The 17,548-nt window shown below is 35.2% G+C and overlaps 1 protein-coding gene across 1 annotated transcript in view; it reads left to right on the forward strand.

The window, feature by feature from the left end:
* Nucleotides 1–17,548, forward strand: part of MYO16 (myosin XVI) — a 693,538-nt gene that overhangs the window by 187,134 nt on the left and 488,856 nt on the right. Inside the window, 2 exon segments of the mRNA XM_020970073.2 lie at nucleotides 2,182–2,306; nucleotides 16,421–16,546. Of these exon segments, the coding sequence (XP_020825732.1) occupies nucleotides 2,182–2,306; nucleotides 16,421–16,546 (251 nt within the window).

The following is a 17,548-nucleotide window of genomic DNA, read 5'->3' on the forward strand; positions in this document are numbered from 1 at the left end:
TATTCCGCCTCCACGTCTTTCCCATTTGACTCCTTCTCTTGACGTTCACAGTTACCACTGTGATTAAAGTCCTTGTCACATCTCTTCTAGGTTATTGCAACAACCTCCTAATTGGTCTTCCTGTCTCAAATCTCTTCCCATTCCATTCCAGTCTATTTTAATGCTACCAAAGTAAAACTACTTAAATGAAGATCTAACCACGAGACTACATTATTCAACTAAATCCAGTGGTTTTGTATTACTTCTAGGATGAAATAAAAGCTGTCCTAAAAGTCCTACCCAACCTGGCCCTAACCTATCTTTCCAGCCTCATTAAGATACCATTGTCTTCCTACACTCTGCTTGCAAACCAAAATGACCTTGTCTCTGTTCCTTAGATGTGAGACTCCATTCTTCATTTCCATTCCCTCTCCACTGGTACCTGGATATTTACAGAGGAAAAACAGCCTAGTATGGGCCTCAACTATATGCAAAAAACAGGAGAATTTTTTTGTATTACCTCATGCATTCAATTCCGCAAATAGAGGATTTCCATTTTCTACTTGTACTTTTCTTATAATTTCTTATTTTACCTTGTCAATCTGGTTTTTTTTAAGTGACTATGTTTTAAACACATTTTAAAATGATGTCCCAGGTGGTAAATAAGAGTCATTTTCTTGTCAACCCTATGAGCTACTGCATAATTTTTTTGCAACATTAGAAAAATTACAAAAATGATCAAACTTTGGAGTGGAGAATACATTAACATTCATCTACTTAGAAACAGTTTAAAATAATGTGAAAAAAATCTGCATGAATCAAGAGGAAGAAATATGCATCAAAACTTTAGACTACTGTTCAGACTCATGAATTTTAAGATGAGGACATAGTTATGATTTTTTTTTACCTTAATAGATTCCATAAATATCCATTAGGGAATCTATTTTTTGAAATGGCAAATGGTAATTATCCAGCCCTGATATATGTAAAGAAGTTTTATATTCTTTTATTCCCCCCAAAAGAGATGACTTTAAAGCAGACTATATTCAGTAAGTGAAACCATTCAAATACCCATTTTTATCTATTATTCTGTTTTATCACTTCCTTTCCCCTTATTGCTAGAAGGAAAGGAGTTTAAAATACTTCGGTGTGGTGTACACATCTATTTTTTTTTTAAAGATTGATTACCTGAATGAAGTAGGAAGATTTTCTTTTATGTACAACTTTGATGAATGACTTTCTTGCACCCAGCATGTTCAGTGTGTAGTTGTACACACTGTAAACAAGTATGCATTTTTTAAAGTTTACTTCTTATGTCCTTGATAGCAGGACTCTTTTGTAAGTTTGTAGCAAACAGATATTGTATCTTTTTACCATGTTCTACACAGGAGTTTTAATGAAATTGTTTTGTCATTCAACTTTCGATATCAATTTAAAATAGGTATAGGGCATGTGTGTGTGCTTGTGTGTATATATACATACACATACACACATACATATGTGTATATATGTATATGTATGTGTATATGCATACATACACATACATACATATGTGTATATGCATATGTCATGTGTATATGTTTAAGTATGTTTATATACATATATACATGTGTGTGTGCGTGTGTGTGTGTATATATATATATATATATATATATATATATATATAACCTTTTATTTCAATGGTATAAACTCCTCCCAGGTGAGGAAACTCTCCCTACCAATGCAGATCAATAGCTTCTCTGCAATTTATGGTCTTAGAGAATTTGCTAGTTGAAAGATTAAGTCATCAGCACAAGGTTACACAGCCTGTCAGAGGTGGAAATTGAAGATGTCTTTCTCCTTTTAAGGACAGTCTTCTATTCACTGCATTAACCTACCCAATCAATTTAAAATAAAATCGACAAATATTTATTAAGCATCCACTAGATATAACATTGTGCTAAGTGCCAAAAAGACTATAAATATGACAGTCTACTTCACAAGAACATGCAGTGTACTTGGGAAATTATAACACATTTAACAATATTTTAAAGAACTATAGGCAATGTCAACAACTGTAAGACAACAATAGCAGTTAGTGCCTCAGTAGAATATTTTTTGGTAACCAGTGGTCTGAGAAATCTGTGTGTGTGTGTGTGTGTGTGTGTGTGTGTGTTTCCAGCTGCTTGAAACATCTTTCTATCTCTCTTTGTCTCTTAACAGGGGTGGATCTGACCTCACTTCGCCAGATAAAGCTTCAGAGACCAATGAGTATGTTGAATGATATAAAACAACTCTTATCATCAGGAGGAAATGTAAATGAGAAAAATGATGAAGGTGTTACCCTTGTAAGTTGAAATATTTTACTCAGATGTATTACTTACAGAAGAATTGAATTCAACAGGCATTAATCAGATGCCTAGTAAACCCAGAGCACTAGGCTAGGCACCATGAATACAAAAACAAAGAAACAAAAATATAGTCTCTGTCTTAAAGGAACTTATGGTTTAACAGAGTGTGTAAGAGAAGCAAAATCCTAGAATGATACAAGATAGAATAATATAGAGTCAAAGGAGAGGTTAGAGAAAGTCTTTTGAAAATTGGAAAGTGAAGAGATAAATTTCAATATGGAAAAGTAGAGAAAGCTTCGTAGAAGTAGTATCTAAGCTGGGATAAGATAAATTTCAACATGAGGGCTGAGGTATGGACTATATAATTCATGGAACTGAGAGAATATGGAACAAAATCAGGTAATAGCTTATATAAATACAGTTAGCTGGAATATAAATATGTTAAAGGCAGGGTAAAATAAGAAAGCACAGTTAGGTTGGGGTCAAACTGTGGACGACTTAAAATGCCAAGGTAATGAGTTTGAGTTTTAGCCTACAGCAAAGAGAAGTTATGAAATGCTTTTGCTCAGCAGAGTGGTATGATCAGAACTTTTTGAAACGAAGTACATAATCATTACTACATAATTACTAAATTAGGTGTTAGTTAATAATATTAAGGCTTTCTCTGCACTTTGTAGTATGATATTTGTAGAGGCCAAAGCCAGAAATATATCTCATGGGAAAACATTGTGCATGTTATTCTTTTGACTTGTAAATACTTTGAAATATCTAGTTCCCATTCAAGCCAGCCTCTGATGCTAATGGCTACTCCTTGGTCTTCAGAGTTCTAAATTTGTGGCAGCATTTACAGTTTTTCTCTGTACCTGGTTTAATAAGCTGAGAAACAGTTGGCAATTAATGCTTAATTTTTATTGAATGTTACAGCATATTTTATGTTAAATTTTGGGCATGGTGAGATATTTTACCTTGTTTATACTCAAAAGAGATTATATACCAAGTTGCCATATCATTTGAAAGAAGGATTCCTTTCAGAAATGTATAATGTAAATGATGAGGATTTGGTGCCCTGTTTTGGGGGCTTGCAGCTGAAACTTCTTATATGTGTTGTCTCCCCCTAGTGGCAGGTGATCTCTTTGAGAGCCAGACTTTTAATGGTTTTGTACTTTCAGTCTCAGTACTTAGTACAGTACTTGGTATACAATGAGGACTTAATAGATACTTTTCACTTGTTTATTAAATCATTTAATAGTGGTTTGACTTTTCAGGGAAATGTCTTGAGTCATTGCTGTTGGTGGTTTGTAGGTCCTTATAGTTCTAAGACATGATACTTTCTGGCCTGTCTACCTTACTTTGTAGTAAGACTATGAAGTTTTATTCATTCATTCAGCAAATTATGATTCAACATGGCCCATTCTCTTTGTTATAGAGTCTCCAAAGAACTTCATAAAGGAATATAAAAGAGAATACAATGTCTCCACTAAACATGTTGTAAAGTCAGGTGTGATTCCATATTATAAAATGGCCAGTAAGACTTCTTACAGTTTTCCTCAAGACAGTGGGGTACAGAACTTTTGGCACCAGCTTGGGCATTCTCAACACTGGGAGGTGCTTTTTATATTATGCTTTGTCAAGGTACAAATACAATACTGAGGTATATGTACCTAGATGTTACACACCCATCATCCCTCCCTCTTTCATCAATGAGTGCTGACAAAGGATAAGACTTAGAAGTACACAACATAATTATAAAAAAGAAAGAGAAAGTGTGGAAGGACTGATTTTATTGAAAGAGAGGGGCTACTGACTTTGCATACCTCTGCCTCGCTCAAATCCAATTTATGTGCAAATTAAGACATCACACCTGTGTTGTCATTGATCATCTTTGAGAATGAAGGATGAAGAACAGTTTAGCTAGGTAATCTTTAGTCCCTTCCAGTACTAGCCACCTATATTTCTCTATGAATTCTCTAAGAATTTATAAGGGCTGCATAGCACTGCATACCACTATAAAATCCTCTTTGATTTATACTGTATAAATCAACATGATTTGTGGTCATACATCATTTTGCATGAGAATAAATTACAGAATTAGATAGTTGAGAGAGAACTCAGAAGTCATTGATTACAGGCCATCCATTAAAAGAATATCTATTATAACATACTCAACAAGTTTTTATTGAACTTTTGCCCAAATACCTCCAAAGAGAGGAAGTCCATCAACTCTTGAGGCAGCCCATTCTCTTTTTTGGACAGTTCTAATGACTAGGTTAGTTTTTTTTCATTCCCCCTAAAATCAAGCCTAAATTTGTTCCTTTGCACCTTCAATTCATTGTTCTTGGTTTCAAATTTTGGGACCAAACAGAACAAGTCTAACATCTTCCAAGATAGCCCTTTAATTATTCAAAGACATCTGTGATACTCCACTCTTTCGCCAGGCCCTATTTTTCTCTTCTCCAGACTAACATGTCTAATTGCTGCAACTGATTCTCACAAAAATTGGACTCAAGGTTTTTCATCATCCTAATTGCCTATGTAAGAATGCTTTCTAGCTTATCAATGTCTTATTTAATGTGTGGTGCTGAGAACTAAAGACAGTACTCCAGATGAGGTCTGACGTTGACAGTGGTCAATGAAACTTATCATCCCACTATTCTTAGAATCTCTGTTTCTCATCTTGCAGGCCAAATTCACTTTTTTTTCTGGCTGCTAATCCATATTTAGTTTGTGGTCTACTGAAAGACCCAGATGATGTTGATAACTTCTTTCCTTCCATACCTCTCTATCACATCTATATCTATATCTATAAATGACATTGATTCTTATGCATCTATGTGCAAAACTTAATATTTGTCTTTCCTAGATTTCATCTTATTAGGTTCAGCCCAATGCTCCAACTTACTGAGTTTTATTTGGATCCTGGCTATCATCTCTCATATTAGTTTTCCCTCCCAACTTTGAATCATCTGGAAATTTAATGAACATGCCCTGTGTTACTTTATATAAGTCACTGGTAAAATTCATCTCTCTTTTTATAAAAAGTTAGTAACATCCTCTTCCTGGCAGAGAGATCATAGACTCATGGTGAAGAATGAGGCCTATATAACTAGTTGTTACAGTTAAATAGCATTTGAACTGATTGAATGACAGAACTCAATGATTATTAACTGGTTAACTTGGAAGGAAGTCTGAAGAATAATGTCATTAGGTTATGTATTTAGCTCTGAATCATCTAACATTTACGTGAATGCTTTAGATAAAGGGGCTATGTAGTTAATGACAAAATTAGTTGGGATAACTAAGAAGTTATATTACAGAGTTGAGGGTCCAAAAAAGGCCTCAAGACACTATAATAATGATGTGAATCTAATTAAATTCATATAAAATCCCAATTTGGTTTAAAAAGTCAACTACATAAGTACAGAATGATAAAGATATGTTTAGAAAACCATTCCTGTAAAAAAAAAAGATGGAAATTTTAGTGCTCTGTAAATAGTATACAAGTAACAGTATGTATGACATGACAGAGAAAAAGATATTGCTATCTGAATACATTAAGGCAAGTGAATAAAAGGCATACTCTGCTCTGATCAGAATACATTTGAAATATTGTATTCAGCTCTGGACTTTTTAGGAAGGTCATTGAGAAGTAGGAGAATACAAGTAAGAGCCATAAGGATAGAAGCAAGATTAGAAATCATGCCAAGGATCAGTTGAGGTAATAGAGAATGTTTAACCTTGAAAATAAAAGTCTTATGTGAAAAACTGTCATGTGGAAAAGGTATTATGCCTTTTTACTTCACTCAAAAAGATATAACTATGAGTAAAAGGTGAAAATCTTAGAGACACATAGTTGTACTTAATGTAATAATCAGTGCTATTCAGAAGTGGAATTGGCTGATGTTGGAGATAGTAGGTACAACCATCTTACAATCATTCAAGTGGAGGCTGAATGATCACTTGCCAGGAATTTAATTAAACATATTTTACGGTGGATGTTGGGTTTTGAGGTCCCTAACAATCCTGTGATTCTGTGTTTAGGAGAAGAGGAAACATTCCTGTCCTGGAGAACAACATGAACAAAGTTACTGAAGTGAGAGGGTAGTATAATTTGACATGTGAAAAGTGTACAGTGAATAATACTTGCTAATTTTGGAAAGGTGGGCTGGTGCCAACATATCAGAAGCCTTTGAATTTTAGACAAAAAAAATTCAGATTTTACTGAATAGGCAATAAAGAGTCATTGTCAATTATTGAAGAGAGAGGCAATATGAACATATCTATAAGAAAGGTCAATTTGGCAGCAATATGAAAGATAGTTTAAAGTAAAGAGAGAGGTAGAGACATGAAGACCTGTCTAGAGGCAATGCTAATAGATCAGGTAAGTGGTAATGAGGGTCATGACTAGAGGGGTGACAGTAGAAATTGAGAAAGAATTTGAATGCGAGAGATGGAATTCACAAGCCTATTTGACCAATTGCATATATGACGTGGGAAAGTAAAAATCAAGTTCGGAGTTCCAAATATTATAGGCCTTGTAAATGTTTGTGCCAGAGGCAGAAAGAGTGATGTATTTGGAATATGTAGAATTAAGGTAGAATCACAACATGTTATAGCCAGGTAGAAATTCATACTTCCAGATAAAAATATCTTACACATTGTAGAAGATGCACATCTGGAACTATAGATTTGGAAATCATGTGCTTTGGAGGGGTCATCAAAGTCATCAAAGTGAAACAGCTTGCCAAGGAAAATAGTCTAAAGAAAGAATGAGGACTTAGGCAGATCCCTGAGAAACACCTACTTTAATGCATCAAGAAGAAGAGAGGGAAACAGGAAAAAAAATACAGCAAAGGAGCAGCTGGAGAAGCAGAAAGACACTAGTTACAGCATACTGATTAAGGAACCAAAGATAGTCAGTAGTGAGGAGCTGACAAAGTATATATTGGTGTGCTGGTAATGCTTAACAATGGTTTGGAGGATGGGGTAGGAAGTTGGGGAAGGGATATGACACACTTTTAAGTTTAATCTGCATATTAACATTTTCTCTAACACTTTCTTAAGTCTAGGAAATATAAAAAAAAAGTAACTGAAGTCTTGATTTGTAACATTTCCCAATTTGTTAATATAAAGTAAATATATATAATATATGTATATTATAAATCTTTACGCTGCAAATTTAACAATCAATTTTCCAGATATTATTTAAGATAGCTCCCTTCTTTACAGTATCCCAAGCTGCCAAAAATCATTGCATAAAGGCATTGACACAGTTTGAGAAAGAAGTTTCAATAAAATCAAGGTGATTAATGAGACAGCAAGAAAGTAGAATGTTCAGGTATAGTCATCAACAAGCATTTATTATTCACTTACTATATGCCAAGGAACCACAACTGGGGTTGTTCATAACCTCATTTTTAAGGAATTCTTTTCTTCCGTTGCTTTTGTACCTCTTTTTCCATTTGGCCAATTCTACTTTTAAAGGAATTCTTTTCTTCAGTGGATTTTGGTTTCCATATGACTAGTTCTATTTTTTAAGGAGTTGTTTTCTTCAGTCAGCTTTTGAGCTTCCTTTTTCATAATTCTGTTGCATAACACTCATTTCTTTCCCCAATTTTTCTTCTACCTCTCTTACTTGCTTTTTAAAATCCTTTTTGAGCTCTTCTAAGATGACATTTTGGGCTTGAGACCAATTCATGTTCCCCTTTGAGGTTTTACATGTTCACATTTGGTCATTGTTGTACTCCCCTGAGTTTGTGTTTTGATCTTCCCTGTTGTTATAGTAGTTTTCACAGTCAGGGTTCTTTTTTGGGTTTTGCTTATTTTTTAAAATTTGAACTCTGCTCCTGGAATAAAAAGGGCACTGTCCCAATCTTCTTGTGTTGATTTCTGTGGATCTCATCACTATCTTTCTTCCAGGGCCTCTGGGGCTAGTGGCTTGCCCATTATGCTAGGGTGACTCAGCCAGTCATGCACATTATGCCCTAGGGTGTGGGGCTGGCAGTTTGCCAGCCATACCATGGCCTGCTGAGCCAAGTCCAAGGGGCCTCAGCTGCCAATCTGTGCCGTGGCTGACAGCTTCTTGCTGGCTTGCCTGGACACCACCTGTGCTGGGCTCTGCCTCTTCTTTTACCTGAGTAAGACAGACCCTTCCTGAAGTCCTTCTAAGTTATCTCGGACTGGAATATTGTTTCACTCCACATTTTTTTGGATTCTGTCACTCCAAAAGCCTTTTAAAGGCTTGATTTAATATTGTTTCCAAGGAAACTGAAGAGATCTCAGGCAACTTCCTGGCTTCTCTCCACCATTTTGGCTCCACCCTTCAGCTTTTTATTTTCTAGAGCAAAAGGTATTGTAATCGTTTAGTGGAAAAGTAAGCTATTTTTAAAGGAAAGAAAAATAAATGCTTCAGTTTTCCAGAGTTGTTGAATCTTTGTATTCCTTGTGACCAAGCATCCATTGAACAGACAACGTAAATGTTGCAGATAATTATACAGTAATACCTAATACTTATGTTGCATATCATCTAGAGTACTCTTTACAGTAATAGTTACAAGGAATTGATGGCTGAGGAGGTGGAGGGGAAAAAACACTTTTCCCACTTAAAGATCATTGCATTTATTAAGCAGCAGTTTATTTTCATTTTCATTTTAGAACTGGTAAGTCTATTTATTGTAACAGCCATCATCATACTTCTTATTCTATGTAAGGATCAGAGAGTATTTTGTAGTCCTTCACTTCATTATAGAGAATGCTAAAAATAGCAATGGTATCCACTGAATAATCTCTTATCATAATTTACAATGTCATTTAAAGTTAAAATCATTCACAGATTCCCTAATCTGACAAATCAAATGCTCAAGAGAGATAAATCCAACAGAATGACAGTGTGCAATAAACTAATTTTCAGTTTGTTTTAGAATGCTAACAACATGATATTTTTTAGGTCTGTTGGTTGACAATAAACATCTTCATGTACATGAGAACTCCAGAAAATCCTGCCCAATCCGCAAAGTCACACTCAACTGCAGCATATTAAGATGCATTTCTCTACTAAGTTGTACAAATCAGTTTGTCTTTGAATATGTTTTAGATTTGATAGAATCTGTAATAGTGGGGCTGAATCAGTACTGGATTTAAGGAAGATGAACTAAAGGTACTTAGCAAAGGCATGGTCATCAAATAACATTTCTCAAAAACCAAAAATCAAGGGGCAGCTAGGTGGCACAGTAGATAGAGCACTGGCCCTGAAGTCAGGAGGACCTGAGTTCAAACCCAGTCTCAGACCAAACACTTGACACTTGCTAGCTGTGTGACCCTGGGCAAGTCACTTAACCCCAATTGCCTAAAAACAAAAACAAAAAAAAAATCATGAAAAAAGCAAAATTGGAGTATGAAGGGAGAACAGAAAGTATATTAAAAAATCATGTGTGTGTGTGTGTATTGCTTTATAGAATAGATATTAGCCCTGTTTTTACAGATGGGGAAAATGAAGCTAAGTGACTTGTCCAAAATCACACAGTTAAGTGGCAGATTTTGGACTTGAACATGAACCTTCTGGTACCACCAAACTTATTTCTTTTTTCACTAATATCATAGCTTCCTCTTTAGGAAAGAGATTCCTGGAACATCCTCCTCCTAACTTGACTAGTATGATCATTTCCAAGATCATTTTTTAACTCTTAATCTATATACCTGATATAACTCCTAATCCTTTAACTCCCATTCTAGTCACAGTGAAATGTGAATTTAGAACTTCACAGATCAGTGACATACAGTGGTTTTTCTCAGGCCAAAAGGCATAGGATGACATAGAAATGGCAGATTTATTGTTAAGTGGCGGCTCATAAGCCACCTGCATGCAATCGTGATTGTTACTTTAACTGACAATCAACAAGAATTTATTAGCCCATATTTTCTTCTGGTACTGTGATAGATGCTACGAATACAAATACAAAGTAAGAAATAGTAGCTACTCTCAGAATGTTACATTTTATCACATGAGTCAACGTGTATATAAAAATATACAAGAAAATGTAAAATAAATACAAGGTAGCAAGAGAGGGACGGCATTCCAAGAAAGAAAGTAGGAAAAGCTTTGTATTGAAGATAGTGATTTTGATTGATGTGTGTCTTGAAGATGAAGGACTCTATGAGGCTGAATTAGGGAGAGGGTGTGTTTTGGGCATGGAGGCTGTACAGTACAAAGACTACAGAGATATAAGGTGGAGTATTATATGAGTGCTAGAGAGAATGTCAGTTTGACTGGGCCATAGAGTAGGGCAAAGGAAGTAATGTATGATAAGACTGATAGCTTACAACTAGGTTGCAAAGGCATTATTTTTTTAAAAGGAGTTTTTGCTGTATCTTAGAGGGAATAAAGGAACCACTGGCATTTGAGTAGAAAGGAGACATATTTAGAACTAAATTTAATGGAAATTACTTTGGCAGTTATAAGAAGGGTGGAGTGGAGAGAGGCTTATGGGTGAGAAAACAATTCAAAATTTCATTTTCTACAAGAAGCTATTCCTGATCTCACATAATTCTGGTGTCTTCCCTCTATTAATTATTTCAAATTTATCCTCTATTTTGCTTATTTACACATAGTTATTTGAATGTTATCTCTCTTCATTAGACAGCTCCTTAAGAGCAGGGATTATCTTCTACATTTCTTTGTGTCCTCAATGCCCAGCACAGCCCTTGGAATGTACTAGGCACTTATTGATTTTTTTTTTGATAGACTGACTGAAGTTAATGTAATAGTCTAGACAAGAGTTGAGGAGGGCTTGGGCTAAAGTAATAGCTATGTGAATAGAGAGAAGGGGTTGGATGAGACAGATGTTGTAGAAATGTTAAGATCTGACAACTGGTTAGATTTGGAGAGTGAGGGAGAGTGATAACAAAGACGTTATGATCCTGAGAGAATGGAAGAGTACTGGTGTCTTCTACAGAAACAGTGAAATTTGAAACAAGGTTATGTTTGGGGAGAAGATCATCAGTTCTGCTTTGACCATGTTGATTTTGACATGTCTGAAGGATGTCTAGTTTGAAATGTCCAAAAGGCAGTTTGGCATTTGGCGCTAAAGCTCAGGAAAGGGACTGGAGCTGATTATATAATAAATGGATCTGCACAGAGATTAAAATTAATGCCACGGGAATTCATGAGGTTCCAAAAGAGAATGAAGAGGTGGGGGAAGGAACAGTGCCCAAATAAAGTCTTGGGGGAATACATGCAGTCAAAGGTGGGACAGGGTATTGATAATAAGCCAGCAAGGAAGATTGAGAAGGAGCAGTCGTATATTGAAGAAGAGAACAAGAAGAGAGTAGTGCTGCAAAAACAAAGTGAGAGAGAACACAATATCAGGAGGACAGGGTGGTCAACAGTGTAAATACTGAAAAGGTTGAGGAAGATTAGAACTGAGAAAAGATTATCTGTTTACATAACTTAGCACCAAGCTGATTCATCACTTATACTTCTGACTCCTAACATTGGGATCCTGGGCTCTGATTAACGATATCTCAGTCTACCTTGCCTGGTGCTAGGCCTGCCATTGTATCTCCTGGCTACCTCAAAGCCACACCACACTTTCTATCTCTAGTTTCCCTATATGTATTGTCTTCTATTAGAATATACACTACCTGCATCCAGAGAAAGAATTAATAAATAGATGTGTGTACATAATAAGAAAGTATGTGTGTATATATATATATTACTATATTATTATTATATTATATTATTATAAATATGTATATATTTTTCTCTAATGGTAGCCATCTCTAAGGTGGGGGAAAGGAAGAAAAAATTTACATGAGAACTTTATTATCTATTTAAAAGGAATAGCAAGTTGTACATAATAGATTTTCAGTTTTGCATGCAATTATCTTTTTTATCATACTATGTTATGGAATTGCTTGTTTTATTCCATAAACTAAAGATAAATAAATATTTTTAAAGTAATGCGAGTTCCTTTAATACAGAGATTATCCTGCATAATGTTTGTATCCCTAGAGCTTAGCAAAATTTCTGACACAGAAAAAAATACTTTCATACATCCGTTCATTCTTTCATTCATTGGGTAATCACACTGTTATTATATAGCTATACTGGAAGCGCAAATATTTGGGGATAGCAGCTCCTCATAGGCTTTTGCATGAGTTTTGAGGTTACTGACAGAGAAACTCCTGAATCTATGACTACAGCCTCTTCCCCCGAGTCTTAGAAAACCACACAGAACTGGCAGGGAAAGTTGGTTGGAAGACTGAAGTAATGGCTGCATTAGAGTTATGGAATCTATCACACACCATCCCTTTGGGTGCATTATTGTGGATCTGGAATCATGGTAGGAAGTATTCATGCATTTTTAACAACCAACTTCTATATCATTGCATTCAGCTAAATTCAACAACCATAGAACAGATATCGTGCCAAGATACTGTTCTAAGAAGAGTTTCTTAAACTGTGGGTGGTGACCCCATTTGGGGTTGTGAAAAATTTTGCAACAGTAAAAGGTTTCTGAATATGCAACAACCAAAGATTAATTCAAAATCAAAAGTGTAATGAATAAAGTGTAAGTTGCATTGTGCAACTTCACTGCTGCCTTGGTTCTGAGCACAAATATACACACTTTGCACTGTGCATGCCCTCAGGCCATGCAACTCCAACAAGTGCTGCCAAAATGCATAAAGAGGTAGCCAGTGGAAAAAGTTTAAGAAACCTTGGTGCTAAATATGAGGAATTATAGACGATCCTTTGAGTAATTTATATTCTATTCTAGTTGAGGGGTAACAAGACAAGTGCACAAATTGCTACAAAATAAAGCAGAATATATGTGCCTGAAGAGAAATCCACGTTCATTGGGAGTTCAGAGGAGGGAAGGGAATATATAGGGTGTCCCAAAAGTCCTAGTGCACTTTTACCCTTTAATAGCTTAAAGAGTTGTTAAACGTTAATAGCTTAAGTACCAGTTAAAGCTAAAAACTACACTAGGATTTTTGGGACACCCTATATAATTGAAAGATCATGAAAGAGGGAGATGACCTTTGAAGAGGGCCTTGAAGGTTAGGTAAGATTTTAGGGGAAGAGATTGTCAGAAAGGATGGAGATGTTGCATATGAGGTAGATAAAACAACATGAGTTAGGCACCAGGTACTGTGTAGGCTTGACCTCTCCACATTATGCAATTGAGAAGACTGTGCTACAAGATATTTAAAAGGGACTCCCCCCAAGTTTGAAAAACAACTGGCAGCAGAGAGGAGGTGGATTGTTAGTTCTTCTATTTCAAGTATAGTCAAAAGAATTTCTTTTCAATTCATGATTTTCCAGTGATAAAAGGCTTACAAAGAAAATGCTAGAATTCTTGAAATTTTAATGTGTGGGCTTTTCTTTTTTGTTTTCTTTTGGCTTGGACCTCTTTAAATAACTTCTCATTGAGAGAATCCTCTCTATCAATGAATGTAGGTAGATCTGCCTCTTCAGAGCTGTAGGTACTGTGATGGCCTGCTTTGAATTCAGTTTACAGTAAATGATGATAGATAGCCCTGTACTAAGTCAATAAGTCACTCACTTTCCCTGTCCCTTGTGAAATAATGTGAGAAGATGCTTGGCTAGGGTTATGGGTTCAGTTTGTCAACTGTGGAACTGCTTTGTGGGTCTTTTTTTTCTTTTCTTTCTTTTTTTCTTTTTTTTTTTAAATCTATGAAACTAACTAGCCCATATAGGAATTTGCCCCATGACCTCATTAGGACTTTGCCTTAACGAACTGTGATAATAGGCCTATTACTGGTGCACATGTCTCTCTAAAATAAATGCTCCTCATAGATCTCTACCTTTTGACTCCTATTTTTAGCGTGTACCATATAGATTCACCTGCCAATCATTCCAGTCATTTTTGGTTTTCATTTAGAAGTGATGGGAAAGATTTTTAAACATTAAATTCAGTAAACCATCTCTAGATGATAAAAGCCTTTCAAAAAGTTCTTGGCTAGTGTGATAATGAGATGAATTTTACATGGGAGAAAGCCTTTGGTGAAGACAATAGAATTTCACTGGGCATTAAGATTTATGTTATTATACCTTAGACTGCTATGGTCTCCCTAGTTAATTAAAATGGAACAGATAGATAGATATATAGACAGACAGACATGTGTGTGTCTATATATTTGTGCACGTGTGTGTGTGTGTGCGTGTGTGTGTGTGTGTGTGTGTGTGTGCGTAGTATAGGAGTATTATAGATCAAAGAGCACAACCACCTTCTACTAGGTGAACCAGGAAATGAAATGACTGTCAACATCACAAGTTAAAATAGTAGTTTGAGATATCCTGATTGTTTGGTAACTTTTTCTCTGATTGCTTGTTCCTCTGCTTATTTCTATTTTTATTACCTTCTACATGCAACCTGCTATTGCTTTGTCAAGAATGAACATCATTACTGTTCATAAACAGCACTATTTCTTTCCCTTGCCAAGTTCCTATGGCTTATTCCCTGAAATTCTCCCTTAGTCTCCCTTTTTCCCTTACGTTCTCATCTCATTCTCTCTCTCTCTCTCTCTCTCTCTCTCTCTCTCTCTCTCTCTCTCTCTCTCTCTCTCTCTCCCTCTCTCCCCTCTCTCTCTCTCTCTCTCACACACACACACAGAGCTTAATCACATGTTTTAAATGAAATTTAAATTTTGATCAGCGCTCTTAGACAAGCAGGAAATCATCCTAGAAGCAGGAATAAACAATAACTTCATAGTTTGCAAAATGTCTTCACATAGATTATGTTATCTAATCTTGACAACAATCTGTTAAGGTTATTACCTTATTATTATATAATTATAATTATATAATTATTATTATATTCACCTTATATTACATTACAATTTGAAAGAATTTTTCCTCAACTCAACTTTCCTCATATTTCACCTGAAGCTTATTTCATTTATACCTAGCACAGTTAGTGCTTATAAATTCTTGTTAACCATTTGATTGATGTTTCATATTTCATTTTACTAAAGCAATCGTACTAGAAAAATATGGCAAAAGAGCAGTACCTGTCAATTGTTTAAAGCGTGAAAAGATAATAGGATCATAAAAAGAATAATATTGAAACGCTATGTCTAATGCTTATAGTAGGTACATCATCGTTATCATCATCATCATCATCACTAACATTTATAGAGCGCTTACTATGTGCTAGGCACTGTGCTATCCTTCTTTCCATCCATTCATCCATCCATCTATCTATCTGTCTATCTAGCTAGCTAGCTAGCTATCCATCTATCTATCACAGCTAGCTGGTACAGTGGATAGAGCACAAGGCATGGAGTTAGGAAGCTTCATTTCCTGAGTTCTAATTTGACTTCAGATACCTCCTAGTTGTATGACCCTGGGCAAGTCACTTAATCCTGTTTGCCTCAGGTCCACATCTGTAAAATGAGCTGAAGAAAGAAATGGCAATGGGGGCAGGAGGACCTGAGTTCAAATCTGGCCTCAGACCAAAAAACTTGACACTTACTAGCTGTGTGACCTTGGGCAAGTCACTTAACCCCAATTTCCTAAAAAAGAAAAAGAAAAGAAATGGCAAGCTATTCCAGTGTCTTTGCCAAGAAAATCTCAAATGGGGTAATGAAAAGTCAGATATGACTGAAACAACTGAAGAACAACAACAAATATATATGTATAAATATATACATATGTATATACAGATGTGTGTATATACACAATTATTACCTCATTTGATTTGTACAACAATCCTGGGAGGTAGATGCAATTTTTAATTAATAAATGTTTATTGATTTTCAACATATGTTAGAATATGCAATGATTTCAAAATCAAAATGATTTTCAAACAGGAGGTAGCGGCAAGTGAAGATGCTAATGGAAATGAGAAGAAAAATGAGAGAATTTCAAAAATATTTTTCAAAATTAAATGCTAATAATCTACAGATGTGGCAAATTGGCATAAAAGTCTGCTTTGCTTCACAATTGTTTTAAACTTTGATGTCACTATGATGTTAAATAATTTAATGAAAATGTATACTTTGATTAAAATGAATATATATATGATCTTTGGATGCATTCAAAATGGCATGATGTCAGAAGGAGGATTGATACGAGTCTTTCTTAATCACAGTTACATATGGCCTGTGCAAGTGGCTATAAGGACGTAGCTTCACTCATCCTAGACCATGGTGCAGATCTCAATGTGGTGGATAATCAGCACTGGACACCTCTCCATTTGGCAGCAAAATATGGCCAGGTAAAGTCATCTCCCTATTTGTTTTTAATTGTTGATTTTAGAGTCTGAAGCATCTTGAGATTACTTTTTCATTTCACAATTTATGCTATTTCTAGGCTCCAAAGGTTATAAAATTAGTCATCATCTCAGCAGCAGCACACAAGGTGTTTTTTTTAACTTGTTTTGTTTGTTTTTTTGATTATAGGGCTTATTAGGGAAGAAGCTTAGTAAGCAGACACTTATATGAACCAGGGAGAATAAAAATCCATCATTAAAAATACGCTTATGGATATAGGTTTTTTTTAACCGTTATCCTTCATATGTTACTCAACACTTCCTGAAGGGGAAAATGTTACATGAATTTATAATGTACTTTATAAAATAAATTGTACAATGATGTTTGTTTATCCCTGTGTTATTTTTACAAGACTGTAATTTTACAAGTTATAGTAATTCTATTTGTTTTATGTGGCTAGGTTCCTAAAAGCTAAATTATGTTTTATATGTTCTTTTTCTCCTTGTGGCATCTAATATATTTTAATTTTTATTTTAATGGACAAATTATGGGCAAAAATTTACTAGTTTGAATCCTATTACCAGTAGCTATTAAATTTTATTGAGTATATTTTTAACAGATTCCTATTTCTAGCTCTGATTATATTAAATTAGTAAATGTATTAATTCTGTATGTTCGCATAGAACTTTACAACTTACAAAAGACTTGTATTTACTATCTCACTTTCTCTTCACATTTAGCAAATAAAAAGTAAGTAGTAATTATTTCTGTTTTGGCCAGAAACCCAGAGGGTCTTCCTTTCCCAGACTGTTGTTGTTGATTTTTTTTTGACTAGGTCAAAGAGGCCATTTTATTTTTTTTTTGCCTCATTTCTTACCTAGCCTTAATCACTGAATGGGTGTTGCATCAGAAAAACTGAGACTTGGGAATAACCTTACCTTAAAAAGGCCAAGGTCTCCCACTGCATCCTGGGCCATGTCCAGTTGTGCTGATCTTTATCTTGCCAC

This window comes from Phascolarctos cinereus, unplaced genomic scaffold (genome assembly GCF_003287225.1).
Source record: "Phascolarctos cinereus isolate Bilbo 61053 unplaced genomic scaffold, phaCin_HiC Scaffold_7;HRSCAF=346, whole genome shotgun sequence".
Lineage (NCBI taxonomy): Eukaryota > Metazoa > Chordata > Mammalia > Diprotodontia > Phascolarctidae > Phascolarctos > Phascolarctos cinereus.